The sequence below is a fragment of the Podarcis liolepis genome (assembly GCF_965112155.1).
Source record: "Podarcis liolepis genome assembly, chromosome: 1".
NCBI lineage: Eukaryota > Metazoa > Chordata > Lepidosauria > Squamata > Lacertidae > Podarcis > Podarcis liolepis.
In genome coordinates, this window is record NC_139554.1 from 118611198 (window position 1) to 118631087 (window position 19890).

The window sequence follows — 19890 nt, forward strand, 5'->3', positions numbered from 1 at the left end:
AACAATAGGATTCAGAATGCAGCAGTCTGATTGGTCCTAGAACAATGCAGCAGTATGATTGGTCCGTAGGAGCCACCCAATCCAGCTCCAGGTGGAAGTGAATCCACAACCTGATTGGCCTACAGGAGAATCCCGGAATTAGCCAATCACGTGCAGCCCATTGTGTGAATAATGTATATAAAGCAGATATTGTGGGGGAACTTCCATTCTTCCTCACCACTATGAACTGAATAGAGAGCATGAAATCCACTCTCAACTCTGAGTATATTTCAGTTGCAAAATGTTACGTTAACACCGTGCCTGGATCCTATCCATACATATCTGGAAATCATGCTTATTGGATTCACTGAGACTTACTGGGAAGGAAAAATGCTTAGAATCAGATTGCCTCTGTGTCTATGCCATCCCAACAGCAAGGTGGGTCTGTAGCTGTGGTTGTGTCTGTGGGCCAGATGATTTTTATATTATAATTATGCCTTGTGCTCAAAACATATGAAAGGGCAGTAGCTCAGTTGGGGAGCATGTGCTTTTCATGCATAAAGTCCCTTGTTCAGTCCTCGAGATCTCCCGATAGGGCTGGGAGAAACTGCTACCAGTCAATGTATACAACATTGAATTAGATGTACCAGGCTCTGACTCAGTAGGAGGCAGATTCCTATATTTTCATATACATGTTTGTCTTGCGCAGAACTGATTACTATCATTAAAATGAGCAAGTATCAGCCTTGAATTCTGATGAGCACAAATGCCCACCAGAGGGCAGCATCACCCTATCAAATAATGTAGAAACAAACTTATTTGGAAAATACAGACAACTTTTCATTTACAGTGGTGCCTCGCAAGACGAAATTAATTCATTCTGCAAGTTTTTTCGTCTAGCGAATTTTTCGTCTTGCGAAGCACGGTGTCGGAAAAGTTTTGGAAAATCTTCAAAAATCACCAAAAACCTCAAAAAAGGCTACCACACCGCGTTCTATGAGTTGCTCCTCGAAGTCAAGTCGCAATTGTATTAACGGTGTTAAGAAAAAGGAAACAAACTTGCAAGACGTTTTTGTCTTGCGAAGCAAGCCCATAGGGAAATTCGTCTTGCAAAGCAGCTCAAAAACTGCAAAACCCTTTCGTCTAGCGAGTTTTTCGTCTTGCGAGGCATTCGTCTTGCGGGGCACCACTGTATGTAGTCTGCATGAAATCTAGATTGAACCTCTCTGTCTAGTCAATCTAATTCAACACCTTAATACAAACAAGTTCTCTTGTGTTTTATAGCCTCTGATTTATTGGATAGTAAGGGAGCAATCGGACGCGGGTGGTGCTGTGGGTTAAACCACAGAGCCTAAGACTTGCCGATCAGAAGGTCGGCGGTTCGAACCCTGCAACGGGGTGAGGTCCCGTTGCTCGGTCCCTGCTCCTGCCAACCTAGCAGTTCGAAAGGACGTCAAAGTGCAAGTAGATAAATAGGTACCACTCCGGCGGGAAGGTAAACAGCATTTCTGTGCGCTGCTCTGGTTCACCAGAAGCAGCTTAGTCATGCTGGCCACATGACGCGGAAGCTGTACGGCGGCTCCCTCAGCTAATAAAGCGAGATGAGCACCACAACTCCAGTCACGACTGGACCTATGGTCAGGGGTCCCTTTACCTTTAAGGGAGCAATTGTTAATTATTCAACATTGGCTGAGATCTATAGGGCCACATGCACCCATAGTTTTTTGCAGTTGCCTCATCAGGAGCTCGTCTTCTCCATCCCTGACTCACTTTGTTCTTTCATACAGCCACATGTTCAACAACTAGGTAAACAAAACAGACCACAGCATCAAATCCGAAAACCCCTGAATGCAGATTGAAGCCTACCCTCACCTTGCAAATGCCTATGTAGAGATATGTCTTGAACTGTTGGTGGAAGGTTATAGAATCATAGGGTTGGAAAAGGGACTGTGAAGGTCGTCTATTCCAAACCCCTGCAATGCAAACCATCTCAACACACGGTCCCCCATCCAATCTGAAACCACACCAGACCCTGCTTAGCTTTGCAAATGTGCTCACAGGTTTATTGCTGCACCACATCAGCCAAAGAAATAGCCATATTTCTATGGCAAGAGAGAGTTATTCGGGAATTGTGTCTAAACAACAGAGCCTCTTGGGCTTGCTGGTCAGAAGGTTGGCGGTTCGAATCGCCGCAACAGAGTGAGCTCCTGTTGCTCTGTCCCAGATCCTGCCAACCTAGCAGTTCGAAAGCACGCCAGTGCAAGTAGATAAATAAGTACTGCTGTGGTGGGAGGGTAAACAGTGTTTCCGTGTGCTCTGGTTTCTGTCACTGTGTCCCGTTGCACCAGAAGCAGTTTAGTCCTGCTGGCTACATGACCCGGAAAGCTGTCTGTACACAAAACGTCAGCTCCCTCGGCCTGAAAGCAAGATGAGCGCAGCAACCACATAGTTGCCTTTGACTGGACCTAACTGTCCAGGGGTCCTTTACCTTTACCTTATTGGGGGACCATTACAGAGAAATGGCTCTCTGCCAGGTCATTGCATATAGGCCAAAACCTTTGGCAGGATCGTGCAAATAACCTCCCCTACAGGCCACAGCTGGCTGTCAGAACCAATACCTTGAATTGGGCCTAGTGGCAAACAGGCAGTCAGGATAGCTTCCGAGGGGTCAGTGTAACTCAAGCCCAACTTGCTGCTCTTCTCAAAGTTCTCGTTCCATGTTTTACACTAGAAGCAATTTCCAAACCATCTTCAAGGGGGATTATACTAAAAGCAGAACTTTGTTATGATGATTTTTTTAATGACTCAGTTTCATAATAAACAGAAATGGAACCAAGTATTTACAAGCAAAAAAAAGGGGGGGGGATATATCGAGTTTTATGAGGTGGGGAGCTCTCACGAATGTTTCTTCTGGCAAACCTCCTTGTTTCGGAGCTTTTTCTGGTTTTGCAGTCAGCCGTTGAAAGGATTCACGAATCACGAGAAAGCTCAGATTCCTGAGTGTCTAGTAAAGCTATTGGCACCAGTTCCCTTTGCTAAATAGCATTCAAATGCTCCAGAACCAAAAGTATATAGAAAAGCGACACTGGATAATAGCAATGCCATTCTTTTATAAAAGCACATGAGGTATAATTTTATACTCCATAACCTAACAAACACCAATCACCCTGCCTGTTGACTTTTTTTCTAAAATAGTGACAGAAAATCTGCTCCAGGTCACACAGTCAATGGCCAATGGCCAGGGATGATGTGAATTCTAGTCTTTGGATCTGTTGACCACAAACTGTCACCACTATAGTGTAAATAATAAGGAGCAAGGCTACAGTCCAATACCGTATATACTTACAGTGGTACCTTGGTCTACGAACAGCCCTGTTATCGAACTATTCGGTGAATGAACTCCGCAAAACCGGAAGTAGGTGTTCAATTTAGTGAAGCTGAACGGAAGTTGAATGGTGGAAGGGCACTGGCGACAGGAGGCCTCACTAGGAAAGGGTGCCTCAGTTTAAGAATGCTTTGGTTTAAGAACGAATTAAGTTTGTAAACCGAGGTACCTCTGTACTTGCAAGCAAGCTTCCTTGAGTCCTCAGTAGGACTTACTTACTTCTGAGTAGACAGGCATAGGTTTACTTTGTACACCTGCAATTTCAAAGCCACTTCTTTATCAAAGCCCATATAATAGAACTTATAGCCTTCACGGCAATTATTATGGTAGATTAGTCATGACTGCAGATTAACATGGGTTATCAAAAGACAAAATTCGGGAATACCAAGGATACAAAAATTCAGGATCAGAGCCTTATAACCATGGAAACCAGACAACATTTAAATGTGGGGTAGGGAGAGTCCCTCTCATTTCTATGCAACCAGAATAGGACAGGCTCACAGCGTTAGTTTTAACAGTGAAAGCTTCAGTTTGTGCCGTCTACAAAATGTACAGGAGAAAGAAGAAACACAAAAGCAGCAGCATAAAATCTCGATAAATAATATGTGTGAATAAGGCAGGAAATGCAAATGATAGGCAGAAATGGTAGAAGGGAAGCTATATCCTTTCAATGACAATTTCCCCATCTATCAGCTTCACTTGTTTCTTTCTCTTCCGGCGAATTTTCATTCTGCCTTGGAAACCTGGAGGGAACAAGAAACATAGATGTGAAAAATTATCAGGGGTCAGCAAACTTTTTCAGCAGGGGGCCAGTCGCCATCCCTCCGACCCTGTGGGGGGCCAGACTATTTTTTTTCGGGGGGGGGGGAATGAACGAATTCCTATGCCCCACAAAAAATAACCCAGAGGTGCATTTTAAATAAAAGCACACATTCTACTCATGTAAAAACACGCTGATTCCCAGACCGCCTGTGGCCCACTTTTAGAAGGTGATTGGGCCAGATCCAGCCCCCAGGCCTTAGTTTGCCTACCCATGGATGTGATGTACTAAACCTGGCTCTGAATTCCCATTTTCTTCTGTTTAATCCTAGGTTGCAACCCCACCTCGGAACAAGGGCCTGTTCTCATGTTGGCTGGTACCCAACTAGCTCGTTCCGTCAGCGCAAGGATTTCGATTTGCACAGAGGAGACCACAGAAGAGAAGAGATTACTTCTTATTTTTTAAATAACTTTTAAAAAATAACTCCCCCCTGGATTCTTTTAAAAAACATCTGGTAAACTTATTACAGAATAATTAGAATATGAAGCAAGAATTGGAATTTGGGGAAAACCACAGAGGGGTGGAGGGATGTCCTAGGTTGGTGAACTGAATTTTAAATTTTAAATGTTGTTGAATTATCATTTATTTTTCAAATTTCTATAAATATTTTCTTTAAAGTCTAAATTTGCTTGACTTGTGTATCAGATAGTTACTTTTTCCCCCCTGTGGAGGAAAATTTTTTATTAACCCTTATACCTCAGACTGTTGTGTTTATACCTTTCTTACACATCTGCAGACAGGACTTTCTAGAGGTAAAGTTGTTTTCGTTCCCGCCGCAGCCACTGTAACTGAATGGATGACATTTTCCGGTAGTGAGATTGTAGAAGAACCTTTTCTCGTTGGCTTTGCAAAGGCCTCTGTCCCTGCGCATCACACAGAGGGAAGGGAGCAGGACTGATTCTAGGCACAGGAGGAAGGAGAAGCTCATTAAGGATCCGCCAAATCGTTAATGCCCCCATTGCATTTGGGCACCTCTTAAAAAGATGTGCTCCTCTGCTTGCTGCATTTAAGTTCTCAAAACACTACCAAACCCTTTGTCACGTAAATTCCAGAACTGATAACAACACAACGACGTAACAGGCTGTATGTAACTATATACATTCTTTTTAAATGCGATTCAACGTATCATATCAAAATATTATGGTTCTATAGACCAACTTATCATATAAACAAAACATATTATGAGAAATTAAAGTCCAGCAGATTGATCAGGAAATACAATCTATTCAGTTCTTATATTGGCAATATCCACGGTGTGGAATTCTTATATCAATCTTGTAGTGTTCCACCTGAAGATGCTTTTCAGAATTCTAGCGTTCCTTGTATGCAGGTGTCAGACGAAAAACTTGGAAGAATGACACATGCAGAAAATAAGAATGACACATGCAGAAAATAAGACAAGGATTCCAGAATAATCCCTTGTTTCGCCCAACCGGGCTTCGTCAGCTGTGCAGCATTTAAGTTCTCAGCAGGTTATTTGGAAAGAAGACGGGTATCTGAAAAAGTATTCTTTTAAAGTGCAGATTAACGTGGACAGAATGAGGGATGGAGGGGAAAAACCAGTGACATCATCTGGAAACAGACAGACTGGTCCACATTCAGAAGAGATGGTCAAATGGCTGATTACTATTCAGTCTTTTCATTTATTTATTTGTGTGAAAAGATTTGTGTTCTGCCAACATTAAGAAAATGTATATTTTATTTAAAAAAGAATGGGGAAAGTTTATAACTCATATACAGGATTGCTGTCAGCGAGTTAAAACATTGGCAGGATTGTAAACACACTTGTAATATAACAGAGTGCATGGATAACTAAGAAAGATAAACATAAATGGAGAAGTATTGATACGCAGTTGAAAACAGGCTCAATGGGACACATGGTAGGGATGGGGGTGGGGAGTCAGAAGATTCCTTGTGACAGCTCCTGTATCTTGTTGGCCTGCCATATCTAAGCTAGAAAGTTTCCCCACAATTGAATGCCTTTGTTTTTATCTATTCAAGGTCACACCTGCGTTTCTTAGTTCAGCCCAGAAGTGAAAGTATTTCCCCACTCCTAAGCTGAACCATAAAAATTTCCCTTTACCCTTAAAGCGTTCCCTCCCTCCCCCAGTCATTGTAAAACAGTAAAAAAAACCAGACAAAAGGAAGAGCATAAAATACCCAATAAAACCTGTAAAAAACAGAAAATGACTGTTATCACTCTCAGGCCCCTTAACCCCCAACCAAATCTTACTTATTCAAAATTGCATGTCATATACAGTGGTGCCTCACAAGACAAAATTAATCCGTTCCGTGAGTCTCTTCGTCTTGCGGTTTTTTCGTCTTGCGAAGCACGGCTATTAACGGCTTAGCGGCTTTAAGAAAAAGGAAACAAACTTGCAAGAACTCGCAAGACGTTTCGTCTTGCGAAGCAAGCCCATAGGGAAATTCGTCTTGCGAAGGGACTCAAAAAACCGAAAACCCTTTCGTCTAGCGAGTTTTTCGTCTTGCAAGGCATTCGTCTTGCGGGGCACCACTGTATCAAACAGGACAATTCTCCCCCAAACTAAAACCAGAAATTAAACAAAAACCGGCACAGACTGTTGATATAAAGTTAATATAAGGTTATGTACTTCTCTTCAATAGTTCTTTTCCTTTTCCAGAAAAGTGGCGGCAAATGAGAGTTAGTCCAGCTTTGTAATTTTAATCCAGAATTAAATCCGAAATTTATCCAAATGTACAGTTCTGCAATATATTGCGATCCAAATCTTCCAATTTTTAGGCTTGAAATATATGCATCCAGGTTGTCCAAAGATATTAATTAATTGCTTATTGTCAGGTAGTATTGCATAAATTTCCCTCGTCTTCAGTAAGCACTAAATATCAAATCCAACTCCAGCTATTCCAGGTTCTCCTTCCTTCTTGGGGAATTTCTCCCCCAATACAAAGGGAACCTCAGGTTACATACACTTCAGGTTACAAACTCCGCTAACCCAGAAATAGTGCTTCAGGTTAATAACTTTGCTTCAGGATGAGAACAGAAATCGTGCTCCGGCAGCGCAGCGGCAGCAGGAGGCCCCATTAGCTAAAGTGGTGCTTCAGGTTAAGAACAGTTTCAGGTTAAGTACGGACCCCCAGAACAAATTAAGTACTTAACCTGAGGTACCCCTGTATGATGGAGAGTTTTCCTGCTTAGCTTCAGTTTTGTGCCACCAAGTTCCAGGGTTTAAAGTTATTTCCACAGTACTTTTATGTAAGTCTTTTTGCTTTCTACTCTGCCAAAGTATCAATCTGTCAAATTCTGCCCAGCTGTCAATTTATATCCTACCTTTATCCAGAGGACAACTTGACACAGCTGTAGCCAATATGTATCCAAGAGAAAGAGAGTCTCTCAAATGTCCAAAGTCAAACTGTTACAAAGTCTCCGTAGCTGCAAGTACTATGCTCTGCTCCCCTTCACAAAAAGTCCCCTTGCAAAGCCTGTCCGCAGAAATCGGAAGCTGACCTCCTTTTTGGCTTCTGTTTCACCAAATCAATCAATTTAAACCTAATTTATTCTCTTAATTCCTTATTTGGTTTTTATCTCTAATTGGAAAATCCACTGCTTATGGTGGCGGTGTGTGGCTTCGGCTGTAGAGCGCGGCGGAGCCGTGAGTGGACTCAAGCCTTTTCCTTTCCCCCGCGCAAAAACGGCAGTCGGGGGATTATGATTGGCGGGTTTGCATGCTCTGCTGGACCCCTAGAGTCCCCACTCTTCAGTGGGGAGTTTTTCGGGGGGCACCTAGCCCTGGGGCACACCCCCAAAGCTCTTTCAGCCTGAACTGTGTCGTCTTTTAGACAGAAGACACAGAGCGCGCCACCATTGCCTCTGCAGCAAACCGGAAGTTCCTATTAAGGAATAATTATAATATGCAGCAAGAATTGGAACTAGGGGAAAACCATGGAGCGGTGGAAGGGAAAGTCCTAGGTTGATGAACGGAATTTTAAATTTTAAATGTTGTTGAATTATCATTTATTTTTCAAATTTCTATAAATATTTTTTAAAGGTCTAAATTTGCTTGAATTGTGTATCAGATAGTTACCTTTTTCGCCCAGTGGAGGAAAAAATATTAACCCTTATACCTCAGACTGTTGTGTTTATACCTTTCTTACACATCTGCAGGCAGGACTTTCTAGAGGTAAAGTTGTTTTCGTTCCCACCACAGCCACTGTAATTGAACGGATGACATTTGCCGGTAGTGAGATTGTAGAAGAACCTTTTCTCGTTGGCTTTGCAAAGGCCTCTGTCCCTGCGCATCACACAGAGGGAAGGGAGCAGGACTGATTCTAGCACAGGAGGAAGGAGAAGCTCATTAAGGATCTGCCAAATCGTTAATGCCCCCATTGCGTTTGGGCACCTCTTAAAAAGATGCGCTCCTCTGCTTGTTCCGTTTAAGTTCTCAGCAGGTTATTTGGAAAGAAGACGCGTATTTGAAAAAGTCTTAATAGGACCATGGAAGGGATGAGGGTGGGGAGTCAGGAGATTCAAAGTGAACTTGATATTTGAATTCAGAATTGGTTTTGTTGTATGTTTATATTCTTGAAAATAAAATAAAATAAAATTAAATTAAATTTATATATACACATAAATTTAAGTTGCCATTCTTCTTTCGTTGTGACCTCACTCGTTTTCCATTCTGGGGCTAACAAAACATGGGCTGCTGCAGTGGCATACATAAATAACATTTTTTTGAAACCTGGGAATTTCCGTCTGAATTATCCCCAACAAAAAGGACTCTGGTTTTTTCTTGGGAAAAGTACTTTTATTATTTTCAATTCATTATGGATTATTTCCTAATACTCTTTTACCCTTTCAAGGGCCCACCACATATGAAAAATCGTTCCCTCAACCTCATTGCACCTCCAGCACTTATCTGATTCAGCCTTATACATCTTGGCAAGCCTACTCGGAGTTAAATACCAGTTGTAAATCATTATCAAGTAGTTCTCCTTCAAAGAATAATATGCTGTGAATTTTTATATCTCATATGATATAAAAGAATTACACGGTCTCGTGTAAAAGAACGGCCTCGGTCCAGTATATCTGAAGGAGCGTCTCCACCCCCATCGTTCTACCCGGACACTGAGGTCCAGCGCCAAGGGCCTTCTGGCGGTTCCCTCACTGCGAGAAGCCAAGTTACAGGGAACCAGGCAGAGGGCCTTCTCGGTAGTGGCACCCGCCCTGTGGAACGCCATCCCATCAGATGTCAAAGAGAGCAACAACTACCAGACTTTTAGAAGACATCTGAAGACATCTGAAGACATCTGAAGGCAGCCCTGTTTAGGGAAGCTTTTAATGTTTGATGTATTACAGTATTTTAATATTTTTTTAGAAGCTGCCCAGAGTGGTTGGGGAAGCCCAGCCAGATGGGTGGGGTACAAATAAATTATTATTATTATTATTATTATTATTATTATTATTATTATTATTATTACCACACACCGGAGGTAGAAATTGCTCCTTTTCTATTTAAAAAAGGAAATAAAAGAATAAAGTACTGATTTGTCATGATGTAGGGTTGCCATACGTCCGGAATACCGCTGTCAGCAGCAGCTCAACAACTTTTCCGTCCAGATTTTCACTGTTTGAAATATGGCAACCCTATCATAATGCTACTCAATTATTTCCAACACAAATGGCTTTCTTCCAGTTATCGGGATGTTTGACTGCAGCTCGAGTGGTTTCCAGAGTTTATGGCAAATGGAGCCACGGTGCAAAATTTTTTTATAAACTAGTGCAACGGTTTCCATGTACACACTCGAAATGTTTCAAGGATATCTTATTGTGTGGCTTGCATGTTCATTCCTTGTTTTCTAACCACTATCCACACATTACACGCCGATCCCCAGAAGTACATGTGAGCGCAAGTGCAGATCGCCAGCAGGAAAACATGGCGAAAGGGATCCGTCTTTCCCCAGCTGTTGCTTTCTGCCTTCTGCACCACTGTGGATCACAAAAATGACAAGCCTCAATCTCCAGTACAGCGAAGACTCACGGAGGAGTACTTGCAGCACCTCCTTAAAATATGGCTTTTAGAAGAGAAACTAGCAAAGGTCTAAGATAAAAAGGAATTGAGCCAAGGTACCGTATTTTTTGCTCTATAAGACTCACTTTTTCCCTCCTAAAAAGTAAGGGGAAATGTGTGTGCGTCTTATGGAGTGAATGCAGGCTGCGGAGCTATCCCAGAAGCCAGAACAGCAAAAGGGATCACTGCTTTCACTGTGCAGCGATCCCTCTTGCTGTTCTGGCTTCTGAGATTCAGAATATTTTTTCCTTGTTTTCCTCCTCCAAAAACTAGGTGCGTCTTGTGGTCTGGTGCGTCTTATAGAGCGAAAAATGCGGTACTTGCTGAGGGAGCAATCCAAACCCAAGATCAGGGGTGGTCTGAGATGTTTCAGTGCTCGAATCAAAATGCTCCCTGCTGCCACTGCTCGGGAGCCAAGTTGCGCTCAACACTGCAGAGCTGTGTGCGCGCATGGCGACTGTTGCATTGGCAGAGGCCAACCAGACACCATGCCATGCTGGTTGGCCCAGGTCAACATCCCGTCGGGCCGCACAGCATTGGGGCAACATCCCACCAGGCCTCCTCTGCCCCCTCATGATTGGGGGGCCTGAACCCCCTTTCAGGGAACATCAGAAGGCTGTAGAGGCCTCAGCCCCATAGACTTGGTGTGTCTGCACTACTGTAATGAGGTGGAGGGGGGTGTCATGAGGCTCCACGAGGGCTTATCCCTAAGCGGGGGAGCTTCGGAAAGCACTTCTTAAGGAGAAGCCCTTTCCAAAGCTTGCCCCCTGCCAACCCAGTGCGGAGATAGGGCTTTGCGAGGACTTGCCAAGCCTTGCCACTGTGCCAGCCTGGGATGGGGGAACTTCCTTCCTGCCTGGCAGCAAAGCAGGGCTTGGCAAGGGGAGAGGCTTTCTGTAGACCTTTGTCACTGGTCCCTCTCTGCCACCGTTGCAGCAAACAGGACCTCAGCACAAGAGCACTCTCCTTGCTTGCAATTCCCAGAGGCAGACAGCACAGATCCACAGCAATCCACAGCAAAATGACAACAACACTAAAAGTAGACTTATATATGTCTACTCCAAATTAAGTCTTACTGAATTTACAGGGGTTACTCCCAGATAACAGGGACGCGGGTGGTGCTGTGGGTTAAATCACAGAGCCTAGGACTTGCCGATCAGAAGGTCAGCGGTTTGAATCCCCAGAACGGGGTGAGCTCCCAGTGTTCAGTCCCAGCTCCTGCCCACCTAGCAGTTCAAAAGCATGTCAAAGTGCAAGTAGATAAATAGGTACCGCTCTGGTGGGAAGGTAAACGGCATTTCCGTGCACTGCTCTGGTTCGCCAGAAGCGGCTTAGTCATGCTGGCCACATGACCCGGAAGCTGTACAGCGGCTCCCTCGGCCAGTAAAACGAGATGAGCGCTGCAACCCCAGAGTCGGCCAAGACTGGACCTAATGGTCAAGGGTCCCTTTACCTTTATGCTACAACAGAGACCAGGATGCTTAACGCTCAGAGATGGAAAGAAGATTGTGTATCAACGAAGGAGGAGTGGCAGTTTAAATTATTGAATTATTCTTAAATTATTGAATTATGCTGAAATGGCAAAGCTTAACAGGAGCTATAAGGAACCAAGAGGAGAAAGACTTTATCAGAGACTGGGGGAAATGTGTGGATTATCTGAAAGGTTATTGTACACATAGAAGTTGATTAGCAGGGTTAACTTAAACCAAACAGTTAAAACGAAATTCAAGGAGAAATCAAGGATTAACTAATAATTATTGTACACATAGAAGTTGATTAGCAGGGTTAACTTAAACCAAACAGTTAAAACGAAATTCAAGGAGAAATCAAGGATTAACTAATAATTGGAATAATGAAGAAAATGCAGTGTCAGAAGCTAAAATATGTAATATAAGAAACCTCAAAAGGAGCAGAAGGAAGTCAAAATATTCATGTTTATTGTAACATTGGATTTGTATTTCTTGAAAAAATATTTTTTTAAAATGCACATGTATTCCTGCACATTGACCATCTTCCACCAAAAAGAATCTTAATGCAACCATATATATTCACATCAAGCCTGAGCTTTTTCGGTATGTTTTACCAAAACATATTTGCATATCAGTGCCATACAGGAGAGAAAGGTATCGTGGAAATAAGTTTCTATTTTAGGTTCATTTACATTTCACTTACACTTGACAAAAGTGGTAGTTTGTTCCCATTTCCATGCTCATAACTGACAAATACAACAATAGACAATTCTTAATGCACTGGTACCTCTTTGAATTTCATCTCACGCTGATGAGAGAACCCTATAATTCGTACTTAATGCTAAATTTTGAATACATACCTTGCTTTACAACTGGAGTAGTATTATTCGTTGTGCTAACCAGCATGTCGGTTATTTGCAATGAATTGGCAGAATGAGCTAAAAGGGATGAAACAATGATAAAAGAAGCTTTTAAGAAGTGTGCATAATTACTAGAGAAAACAATGATTGACATATAACTCATATAATAAGAGTGCATTACCCGGAACCATCTTCTCACTATTTTATTTAAGCACAAGTTGCTCTTTTAGGCTGATTTATGTTTCAGTTACATTTTACAAAAGATTTATTCCCGTTTGAAATCCAGCAGTGCAGAATTCTGATACCTTATAGTTCTTCCCCCAACTTCTTCATTGAGGATTAAATCACTTCCTCTTCCTCTTTGACTTGCCCTGAGACTAAGAGGAAACAATGGGCTGGATCCAGAGTAACAGTGCAATTCTAACCATGTTTATTTGGAAGGTAGTGCCACAGAGTTGAAAGAGCTTACTCTTAGGTAAACGGGGGAAGGATTGCAGCCCCAATTTGTTGAGCTTGTTATTGCTGTTGTTGTTTAGTCATTTAGTCGTGTCCGACTCTTCGTGACCCCATGGACCAGAGCATGCCAGGCACTCCTGTCTTCCACTGCCTCCTGCAGTTTGGTCAAACTCATGTTGCTAGCTTCGAGAACACTGTCCAACCATCTCGTCCTCTGTCGTCCCCTTCTCCTTGTGCCCTCCATCTTTCCCAACACCAGGGTCTTTTCCAGGGAGTCTTCTCTTCTCATGAGGTGGCCAAAGTATTGGAGCCTCAGCTTCAGGATCTGTCCTTCCAGTGAGCACTCAGGGCTGATTCCCTTAAGAATGGATAGGTTTGATCTTCTTGCAGTCCATGGGACTCTCAAGAGTCTCCCCCAGCACCATAATTCAAAAGCGTCAATTCTTCAGTGATCAGCCTTCTTTATGGTCCAGCTCTCACTTCCATACATCACTATTGTTGAACTTAGGTACCATTAAAATCGATTGGCAAAGTTAGTTGTGACTTAAGTCCCACTGATTTGAATGGGAACATGCAGTGTGATCCTATTTATTTATTTACTTACAAAGTACAGTTGTACCTTGGATCTCAAATGCCTTGGCTCCCGAACAAATTGGCCCCCAAACGATCAAAACCCGGAAGTGAGTGTTCCGGTTTTCAAACGATTTTCAGAAGCCAAATGTCCTTTGCGGCTTCCGAATGGCTGCAGGAGCTTCCTGCAGCCAATCAGAAGCCGCGCTTTGGTTTCCAAACGTTTTGGAAGTTGAACAGACTTCTGGAATGGATTCTGTTCAACTTTCAAGGTGCAACTGTATTTGTAAGCCACCCTCTTGCACAACCCTAGTGACATACAAATGTTTTAAAGCAATATAGAGCGATCATTAAAGCCACAGGCTACTCAGAGAGATATTTTAAACAATTGCAAAAGCCTGTTGGCATAAAAGAGATGCCCCAAAAAATGGAAAGCAAAAGAGGTACCTACAAAATAAATATGGCAGAGTAAATTGATAGAATATACAGAACTAGCATCTATGACCATGAAAATAAGAAGTAATAAAGATGAGGCTAAAAGAAGAGTGGAAATGCTTGGGAGAACATTTTAGAAGGTATAATATTCGATCAAATCAAGTGAGAATAAACCTATGAGCAGCAGATAATATCAAATATGGGAAGACTTGAGACAAAATTGGGTAGAAGATCAGGATATGCAACCGATCAGTGTTTGCATAGAATGCCACAGAGAGATGGACTGGGAAGTCTTTAGGAAAAGGATAACTGATGGACAATGTGTGATGTAAGTACAACAAAATCCATCTTCAGGGGAAAAGAGACATGGCAGACATCACGGTTTCAGGTAGAGATTGGACCTTCTTGACATGGTATAACCATCATACCATCTACTATGGGCACCAAGGGATATAATAAGATACAGTACCAGAAGACAAGGCCACTTACGGTTGTCCTCACAGGTATCTTGGCATTCTTTCAAAGTATAAAAGTTGTTTTGGTTTCCTAGGCAACCACCATACTGGAACTTCTCACACTTCATCGATTCTTTGTTGAAGAAATACCGGGTAATTAATCCACGGCAGATACCGGGGTCATTCTCCAGAAGGCAGTAAGGAGGCTTTCCTGCGAATGGAGATTGTTTGAGGGGAGAAAGTGTCAGATAATCCAATATAGCCATTAATGAATGACTTACTGCAGTTTACCAAAAGTGGGCACGATCTAACTCAATTTAAGCATTTTGGCAAGGCATGGGAGACAAATAGGGGCAAAGCAAGCAGGCAAAGTATTTTCTGCTGCAGAGGATCACAAAACTAAAACATCAATTAAAAAAGCAGCTAAGATGTATTTTAAAGTATCAAAAAGATGATTAAAATCAGCAGTAGCTAAAAAGAAACAAAACACAGGTAACACACATAGAACACATTTCTTTCAGTTACCTATCTGAGATTTTGATCTCTTTTTCTTCTCAGGCACATCTGAAATCGAAAGAAAATATTTTAGTGTAGACATGGGGGAAAAAATAGCATTTACTAAAGAAAAGTATATATATATTTGCCCATAATGATATACCCCATAGCACTGAATCATTTCTCATGGTTCCAGAGTGTTTATCTAACCAAAATTCCATATTTTATTTTAGAAATGCTGCACATGATCCCATTCTCTGTCCCAGCTCCTGCCAACCTAGCAGTTCGAAAGCACACCAGTGCAAGTACATAAATAGGTATCGCTGCGGTGGGAAGGAAAATGATGTTTCCATGCGGTCTGGTTTCCATCATAGTATCCCGCTGCACCAGAAGCGGTTTAGTCATGTTGGCCACATGATCTGGAAAGCTGTCTGTGAACAAATGCTGGCTCCCTCGCCTTGAAGCAAGATGAGTGCTGCAACCCCACAATTGCCTTTGACTGGACTTAACCATCCAAGGGTCCTTTACTTTTACAGTGGTGCCCCGCAAGACGAATGCCTCGCAAGACGGAAAACTCGCTAGACGAAAGAGTTTTCCGTTTTGGAGGTGCTTCGCAAAACGAATCTCCTATGGGCTTCCTTCGCAAGACGACAATGTCTTGCGAGTTCCTGCTGGTTTTTTCCCCTTCCCCCCCTTTTTCTAAGCCGCTAAGCCACTTATCAGCTGATCCGATCAGCAGATAAGCCTCTAAAAGCCGCTAATAGCGCTAATCCGCTAATCCGTCAATGGGCTTGCTTTGCAAGATGAAAAAACCGCTAGACGAAGAGAATCACAGAACGGATTCTTTTCGTCTTGCGAGGCACCACTGTACCTTTTTTTAGGCATAGGATTGCAACAACAATCTAACTGATTTAACAGTAGATTCAATCAAATCTGCCCCAGCATGAATATTGTCTTATGTGCAGCCATGTCATCTTAATTTTTTCAGAGGTGACATTTGATCAGGAGTAAGGCTCACGTGAAGTACCAACAGCTGTGGACAACTAGGCATGTTGGGATCAATGCAAGAAGAGGAGTGAATGAGAGCAGTAACGGGATGTGATATTTCAGCTGAAACCTGAATCCAGAGACCAGCTGGAGTGTTCCAACACACAAGCCTAACCCATACACAATGAATTCCTGGCTGATTGTCAAAAGCTAATCTACAATTTGAATTTGCTTGCCTGCAAGTGTTGCCAGTACTGTGTGTGTTTGTGTTTATGTGTGTATTTGCTTTGTTGCAGCTTTCATGAACACATGGATGGCAAAAAGGGCAACCTGCTATAATGGCGCTAGTCAAAGTGGGTGGGATGCTTCACGAACCAAATATGGTACCCATTCCTGGAACATTAGGGGGCAAGTTGTCAGCCCTCCCCATCAGTTTAAGAAGCAGTGTGCTATAATGCTATGTTTTAATGGGCTTTCCTACGTTTTTCTTTATATCCAAGAAATGAGCCAAATGCCTTAAGCAGCTCTTAGCTTTCCGTTGGCCTGATAATAACCACATTTGGCTTTGCTCGTTTCCTCTTTTGCTAAGAGGATGCTCCAAACACAGCTGACGTTTTGCCTATGAAATGATTCACTTGTGTGAGCACTGCAATGTCTGGGTTTGGTTCACACACCACATGCTTGTCACAGTGATGACCAACACATGTGAAATGGTCCCATTCCACACCCGAGTAAGGGCTTCAGGGTAATCTGTTGCCACTTCCAAGGGAACCAATTTCAGTGGGAGCAGTTCACTTTTTCAGTCATCAAGTGATAAGCCTTTGATAAAGTATTAAGTTTAAAAAGTACGCATGTAAGAGTCTAATGAGTGTGCTCATTAGAACTGGTAGGGTGAAAGGCAGGGAGGCCCACAGTAGGTGGCGACAGAGGACATGGCTAGCTATGCCAGAGCCAGCAAGAGGCAGAGTCACTAATTTTGCTTCCCTGTTGAGTTCTAAAGAGGAAGCTGACATCCAGTTGTCACCCTCTAGAGTCTAGACCAATGGTTTTCAACCACTGTGCCATGGAACACTAGCGTGCCTTGAATGATGGTCAGGGATGCCGTGGACGACACTGGCCTCTGTCCCTCTTTCCTTCCCTCCCTCCTCTGATGCCCTCTGATGCAAACAACATGGTAGTCAGTCCTGCCATTTGAAAACCTGCTGCTCCCATTGGCTGCCTCCAATACTAGACATGAAGTGTAAAGGTACCCCTGACCGTTAGGTCCAGTCGCGGACGACTCTGGGGTTGTGGTGCTCATCTCGCGCTATAGGCCGAGGGAGCCGGCGTTTGTCTGCAGACGGCTTCCAGGTCATGTGGCCAGCATGACTAAGCCGCTTCTGGCGAACCAGAGCAGCACACAGAAATGCCGTTTACCTTCCCACCGGAGTGGTACCTATTTATCTACTTGCACCTTGACATGCTTTCGAACTGCTAGGTTGGCAGGAGCAGGGACCGAGCAATGGGAGCTCACCCTGTCACGGGGATTCGAACCGCCAACCTTCTGATCAGCAAGCCCTAGGCTCTGTGGTTTAGACCACAGTGCCACCCGCATCCTAGACATGAAGTGATGTATCAGTTATTTGTTTACTTATATAAAGTATTTGCACTTCAGCAAAAAGGCTCCTGGAAGCACTAACATGCAATCAGTTTAAAAAAGACCGTCTTAAAATCTAGGGGGGGGGGGGAGGAAGAGGGGAGGGAAGAGGGAGAATAGCAAACTCCGGCACCAATTCATAAAGTGAATTAACATTTCCTACAAGGATCCGATGGGAGGAAAATGTGCTGCATTTAACCTAAAGAAAGAGAGAAATGGAGGAAGACATGTACTGACCTGGTACTATGCACTTTAGCTGGCACTCCTCTAGAGTCAGAAAGTTGTTTTCATTGCCTGCGCATCCACCATAGTTAAAGATTTCACACTGGCGGGTTTGGATGTCAAAGTGATACCGGACATGCAATGCTTTGCAGGGCCCGCCATCCGCTTTGAAGGCACAGATGGACATGCCCAGTTTCAGGGGGGGCCAAGCAGGACCTGCAGGAAGGTGAAGGAAAGCTCAGCATATCACAATCCACTTATAAACGCCATTTCCAACTCCTCAAAAGATTCCATCAATGGTGTTTCTGAAACATTTTACACATCACTTGAGAAGACAGGCAAACTAATGCCAGCATACTGGAAGAAGCAAAGATCACCAGTGTCGAAGCAATGATTCTTCAACATCAACTTCGCTGGACTGGTCATGTTGTGCGGATGCCTGATGATCATCTTCCAAAGCAACTACTCTATTAAGAACTTAAAAATGGAAAGCGTAATGCTGGTGGTCAACAAAAGAGGTTTAAAGGCTCTCTCAAGGCAAATCTAAAAAAATGTAGTATAAACACCGACAACTGGGGAACATGTTTTACAGACATGGCTGCAAGTGTTTCCCTGCATCTGGTACCGGTTGGCCATGCCTTTTTATTCATGGCTATCTCTTGAATTGGGATGCGGGTGGCGCTGTGGGTTAAACCACAGAACCTAGGACTTGCCGATCAGAAGGTCGGCGGTTCGAATCCCCGTGTGGGGGTGAGCTCCCGTTGCTTGGTCCCAGCTCCTGCCAACCTAGCAGCTCGAAAGCACGTCAAAGTGCAAGTAGATAAATAGGTACCACTCCAGTGGGAAGGTAAACGGCGTTTCTGTGCACTGCTCTGGTTCGCCAAAAGCAGCTTAGTCATGCTGGCCACATGACCCGGAAGCTGTACGCCGGCTCCCTCGGCCAGTAAAGCGAGATGAGCGCCGCAACCCCAGAGTCGGTCACGGCTAGACCTAATGGTCAGGGGTCCCTTTACCTTTACCTTTTACCACTGATAGGTAAGAGAGAGACCTGGGTGTTCAAGCCATGCTACACAAAACAGTGAAATATAGATCAGCATTTGTGGATTACATTAGATCAGGGGTTGGCAAGGTTTACCTCACCTGGGCTGGTTTACTCCATTGGGGATCCTTCCGTGGGCCAGATCGCACATGCACATGAGCGTGCATGAGCGTGATTTCTGGCGTCTGCGCAGACACGATTTCCGGTACCGTGAAAGCAAGTCCCCAGGCCATGCTGCGCCAGTTTAGTGCAGTGCGCGGGGGCTTGCTGAGTGGGCGGCTTGGTTCGGAGGTGGCTCGTGGGCCAGTTAAATGACTCCCGTGGGCCGTTTGTGGCCCGCGGGCCTTAGGTTGCCAACCCCTGCATTAGACAGTGTGACACCAATTCCAGTATTTTTAACTGTTTTTATATGTGGAATTGTTTTTCAACATTTGCATTGTTTTTATACACTGAATTTTTTAAAAAAACCTAATTGTTTTATATATTGAGCCTGTTTTTACTTGTTTTTACACTTTCCCTGTTGTATAGTTGCAACCGTTTTCTTTGTTTCAAGATTGCCCATTTCATTGACGTAACCTGCCCTGGAGCCTTCTGGTTAAGGGTAGGTAAGAAATCTAACAAATAAAAAATTATACAAATGGCAGCTTGGGCTCTAAATGCATGCCTGTTTTTCTTGCAGGGAGCTACGAATATGTTAAATGTGCCACGTTGTACCTGAATGCCGATGAGCACCAAATGTTCTCCAGAGGGCAGCATCGCCCCCAGAAAATAACACACCAGGGAGTCATAAATTCAATGGACTCACTGGAACATGCAGACCTAAAGCCAACACCCACCCACAGTTTTTGCAGCTTCCTAGTAAGAATAATAATAATAATAATTTATAATAATAATTTATTATTTATACCCCGCCCATCTGGCTGGGTTTCCCCAGCCACTCTGGGTGGCTTCCAAAAGAATATTAAAATACTGTGATACATCAAACATTAAAAGCTTCCCTAAACAGGGCTGCCTTCAGATGTCTTCTAAAAGTCTGGT

At 43.4% G+C, this 19890-nt stretch overlaps 1 protein-coding gene across 3 annotated transcripts in view; it reads right to left on the reverse strand.

Annotated features, from left to right (window-relative positions):
* Positions 1-2758: 2758 nt before the first annotated feature.
* The window catches only part of TFPI (tissue factor pathway inhibitor), a 43585-nt gene continuing 26453 nt past the window's right edge, over positions 2759-19890 (reverse strand). For 2 of the 3 annotated variants that reach the window (XM_083470248.1, XM_083470247.1), the window contains exons 3-9: positions 17829-18029; positions 14999-15037; positions 14508-14684; positions 12558-12635; positions 8307-8489; positions 4902-5084; positions 2759-4107 (exon numbers count right to left, since the gene is read on the reverse strand). In XM_083470248.1, coding sequence (XP_083326374.1) covers positions 4022-4107; positions 4902-5084; positions 8307-8489; positions 12558-12635; positions 14508-14684; positions 14999-15037; positions 17829-18029 — 947 coding nt within the window. In that variant the 3' untranslated portion in view covers positions 2759-4021. The remainder of the gene's footprint in view (positions 4108-4901; positions 5085-8306; positions 8490-12557; positions 12636-14507; positions 14685-14998; positions 15038-17828; positions 18030-19890) is intronic. The other variant, XM_083470249.1, reaches the window with a different exon arrangement.